Here is a 4,338-nt window from a genome sequence, read left to right as displayed (position 1 = left end):
TTCCCGAATGTTGCCAGGCTCTGTGTCTTTCAAGCGAATATAATGTATAGTGCTGGGTTAGCTTGGTGAATTCAATAATTAATCACTAAAAATAGTTGTGAAGGTTAAATTAAATCTGCGTTTTAAATCTATTTAAACAAATATACCATGTGCAACATATGTCACTTAAATGGCAAATCCCTTTTCTCGAATACAGATTTAGATTTAATGAATCTTTTGGTTTATGCTCAGCTACCTAAGGTTTATATATTTTATTTTTTGTCATTTACTTCACTAAATGTCATTTGTTCATTACGTATGTAGTTTTGTTAAAATAACTACATTTTAATTATTGTAACATACAACACAAGTGCAGTTGTCTTGGCTCCCAATAACAAAGAAGCATACGAATATTTTATTACAGTCTTTCAATATTGTTTTAAAAAGTTCAAAATTGTTTTGAAAAGTTATGATTCCTTCTCTTTTTCAGTTGATTAGCACCCCAGGTTAAAGATAAATAATAGATGAATAATCTCTCTTGTTATGTTTTGTGATCGCTTTTTAGCTGTTGAACAACAATATCTTACGTAAGAATGGACTGTAAATTTAAAATATTTAAGGTGTTTTACTTTTAAACAATACTATAAGAAACTTTCTTACACCATTTAGAGTACTAACTTTCAAACAAAGTTTAATTTTATGTACTCTTGAAAAATGTGTACTACGTGAACGCGTTTAATTTTTAAGGATATGATGAATTCTCACAAATTACGAAATGATCAAAGTCAGGTAGTTTGAGTTTGAAATATGTTAATTTTGATTATGTGTCATTTTTATGTCAACTTTCAAAGGAATGTAAATCCAATATTCATGGTACTCGTTGACACATCTAATGTTACATTCTGAAATCTTTCATACACGTAAAATTCTTATAATGTACTTTCTTTTTATATTTTTTTATGCAAAATATCTGATTTTGTACCCTACAATGCAAAATACATGTATAAAACAATAAAATGAAAAGTCTTAAAAATTACATTTTACAAAATAAATTGTATACATTTCAAATTATCAAAGAGATTTAGATAAAACATGTTAGAGTGTAATCTCCACAGCAGTTTATAAAGATGATCAAATGATGTTCTTGTTAATATGTTTTAATATAATCAACAGATATATTTCTTCTCTCAAGCTACGAATTCTTGTTGATACCATTAACAAATCCCTCGAATAAAAATTGTAGATAGTGATCATTGATAAATTTTATTTATTTGTGTAACTAACATATTTTTATTAATATTCCAATTTTTTAAAAATTGCTTGAAACTTCCATTATTAATCATATGCGGTCTTGACAGTCAATTATCTATTTACCAAAAATTACATTAGTAATTCATTATGCTATTGCCAAGACAACGGAATTTAAATTATCAAACTTACCTATTTCCCCCATTGACGTAACAGTTTTCTGTTTTATAAAAGGAGGTAACATTCAGGGATCTTTCGTACAGCACATTCAGTTGTCCAAGGCACCAAGACCGAACTTAGCGGTAAGATCCTTAATTTACAAATATTTTTTTTATTTTTAATTCGATGTTATTCTGATATTTAAAAACCATTTTAGTAGAAACTAAGTAAATTATATTTATTATTAACTACGAGTTTTTAATTAACCAACTCGGAGTGTAATGTATCGACAAAAGCCCGAAATTTTGACACATTAATATCATTTTGCTCATAGGAGTGCTTGACTTATTATTATTCCTTACAAAAATGCTAAAGATGAATTTGAATTCTAAACTTAATTCTACTAATTTCAGTCTTTTATTTTTACTGTTCTTTTTATTTTGTTTTGTAAATTTCAAAGTAGACACAAGTCACATACATTATACGTTTTAAAACCTCTTCACCAAAAAGATATCTCACATGATTAAAAGTTGGAGACAATTTGAAACCCAAATATAAAATGAAGGACCGATATCTTCTATTCTTTATTCATGTGCGTGACCGTCTTGATTTTGTTATTAGAAAATGCTGAGACTAGTTGCCGTCGCCTGCGCCATTGCCTGCGTGTTCGCAGATTCTTACCCATCTACTGATTATTTCGGTGGATGCGGAATCTATGGATGCAACTACGGAGTGAACTCAGTTGGGCCCAACTACAACTACGGGGGTCTGGTCAGCACCGGGGGTAGTGGAGTAAGCTCTGGATTTAACACCGGACTACTCGGTCTTGGAGGAAGTGGAGCATCAGCTGCTGCTTCCGCCGCCGCTGCAGGAAATGCTGCCGCTGCTGCTGCTGCCGCCGCCGCTAGTCAAAACAGTGGACTTTTTGGTCTTGGAGGAAGTGGTTCAGCTGCCGCCGCCGCCGCTGCTGCTGCTGGAGGAAATGCCGCTGCTTCTGCCGCCGCCGCTGCCAATAATGGACTTGGATGGAACCAACTCTACAACGGCCACTACCAGCCCGGATATACCTACAACCCAGGATATTACTACCAAAACGTTTACAACACTTACCCATACTCCTACAATACCCTCCCATACTACGGAGGATTTGGAGGTTCATCTGCTGCTGCAAGCGCTGCTGCTGCTGCTGGTGATGCTTCCGCTGCCGCTTCTGCCGCCGCCGCTAGTCAAAACAGTGGAATTTTTGGTCTAGGAGGAAGTAGCTCAGCTGCTGCTGCCGCCGCCGCTGCTGGTCAAAATGCTGCCGCTGCTGCTGCCGCCGCTGCCGGTCAAAACGCCGCTGCTGCTGCCGCCGCCGCTTCCGCCTCAGGATTTAATGGTTTCAACGGATTCAACGGTGGATTCAGTGGAATTGGAAGTGGATTGAACAGCGGACTCCTCGTCAGTGGTGGATACGGAAGTGGTGGTTACGGAGGCATTGGTTACGGAAGTGGTGGATACGTCAGCAGTGGATACGGTCGACGTGGATATGGAAAGAAAAGATCCAGGGTACGTAGTGTTTCTTCACAAATTAACAGTTAAACACTTATCTTTTCCCTGTAAATAGAACAGATTTATCGATTTTAACACTTGTGAAAGTGTAAAATATATATATTTACCAGACTGAAATATGCTTAAAGTTAAACCTTATTTTATCTTTGAATTTCAGGTTTATTAAACTAACAGAGACTTTTCATGATTGGATGGTGTTTAAAGAATGTGTTTTAAATAAAAATTATTTACCTGCTTTCTTTCCTTATTCGTATGATTCTCCTTATCGGCAATTGATTGATAAATTGACATTTGGCGTAGATACGTATACAGGGCTAAATGGTCAACAAGGTTGACCTTAGCACAATAATCTTCAATAGAAGTGCTTGATATTTAGTAAATATGTTGTTACATGTTATAAGAAAAGAAGATTTGGAACCTTCATTGTTTAAACAATATTAAACAATATTAAAAACAAAACCATCGTCGGAAATCATCTTGCATTGTCTCTCCCCGAGGTATATTTTATTTTATCAAATAATAAAAGATTACCGCGGGGCTATTGTCAAATGTAAAGAAAGCTATGAGGACTCCGAAGTAGCCAAAGACAATGTAACCAAACAGTCATACTAAAATTTGATGAAAGAAATAGCTGGAATTTACAACACTAAAGTTGATCAACGATATCAATTAATTCCAAATCTATTTTGGATTCTTAATGATTTGTAAAAAAAAACAAAAAAACAAAGAACACACAGGTATCTTCATATAATTGTCTATGTGTATTTAAGTATTTAACGGATATATCAATTTTCTCTCGTTCATACACAAAAATGATTATCTAGCTGATTTTGGGGGAAAAAAATACTCCTGTTTATTTTTCTTTTGCCCATCTGGAATTTTGTTTGAAGGATGCGTTTTTTCTATCTGATTGACAATGGACATTCATTAAAACTAGAGAGAACCTCAGTGAGTTTATAAGGATGATACACCTGTGCGAAAATCTTTTAACTCGTATACACTGTGTTATGGGTGTCCGTCTAAAACAGAAAGATACTGGATCTAAATGCATCGAAAAGTTATTAAATAGTTACAAAAATATTATGTTCTATGGCGTCTTACAATGTAGTTCAGTTCTTAAACCCCTTAATTAAAAAATCTTTACTTTACAACGATTTGAATTTGAAAAATAGGTTGGAACAAAGTTTATGTTTGTTATATAAATTATTTAACGAGGGGTGTTCACTAAATGATGTCATAGTTGTTAAAACCATAACACAATCAGATATTTTTTATTATTTTTTTCTTTGTCTCCTTTAACAGACACACATAAGTTTACCCAATTTATCCTAGCTATGAACGCATAACGTTTTTTTTTTTTGCGGAGTGGTATTCATGTACTGATAAATGACAGTCTCAAGC

General features: G+C 34.2%; 1 protein-coding gene across 1 annotated transcript; it reads left to right on the top strand.

The window, feature by feature from the left end:
* The first annotated feature begins 2,010 nt into the window (after positions 1–2,010).
* LOC128177806 (spidroin-1-like) lies at positions 2,011–3,173 on the top strand. Its single transcript, XM_052844672.1, has 2 exons — positions 2,011–2,934; positions 3,095–3,173. The coding sequence occupies exons 1-2, from the start codon at positions 2,011–2,013 to the stop codon at positions 3,101–3,103; spliced, it is 933 nt and encodes a 310-aa protein (XP_052700632.1). The 3' UTR covers positions 3,104–3,173.
* Positions 3,174–4,338: the final 1,165 nt, after the last annotated feature.

Source organism: Crassostrea angulata, chromosome 3, assembly GCF_025612915.1.
Source record: "Crassostrea angulata isolate pt1a10 chromosome 3, ASM2561291v2, whole genome shotgun sequence".
NCBI lineage: Eukaryota > Metazoa > Mollusca > Bivalvia > Ostreida > Ostreidae > Magallana > Magallana angulata.
Note: the sequence above shows the minus strand (reverse complement) of the source record. Positions and strands in the feature narration are given on the sequence as shown.

Coding starts and splice junctions, on each gene's coding strand:
- LOC128177806 (XM_052844672.1), top strand. CDS start 2,011: ATGCTGAGACTAGTTGCCGTCGCCTGCGCCATTGCCTGCGTGTTCGCA.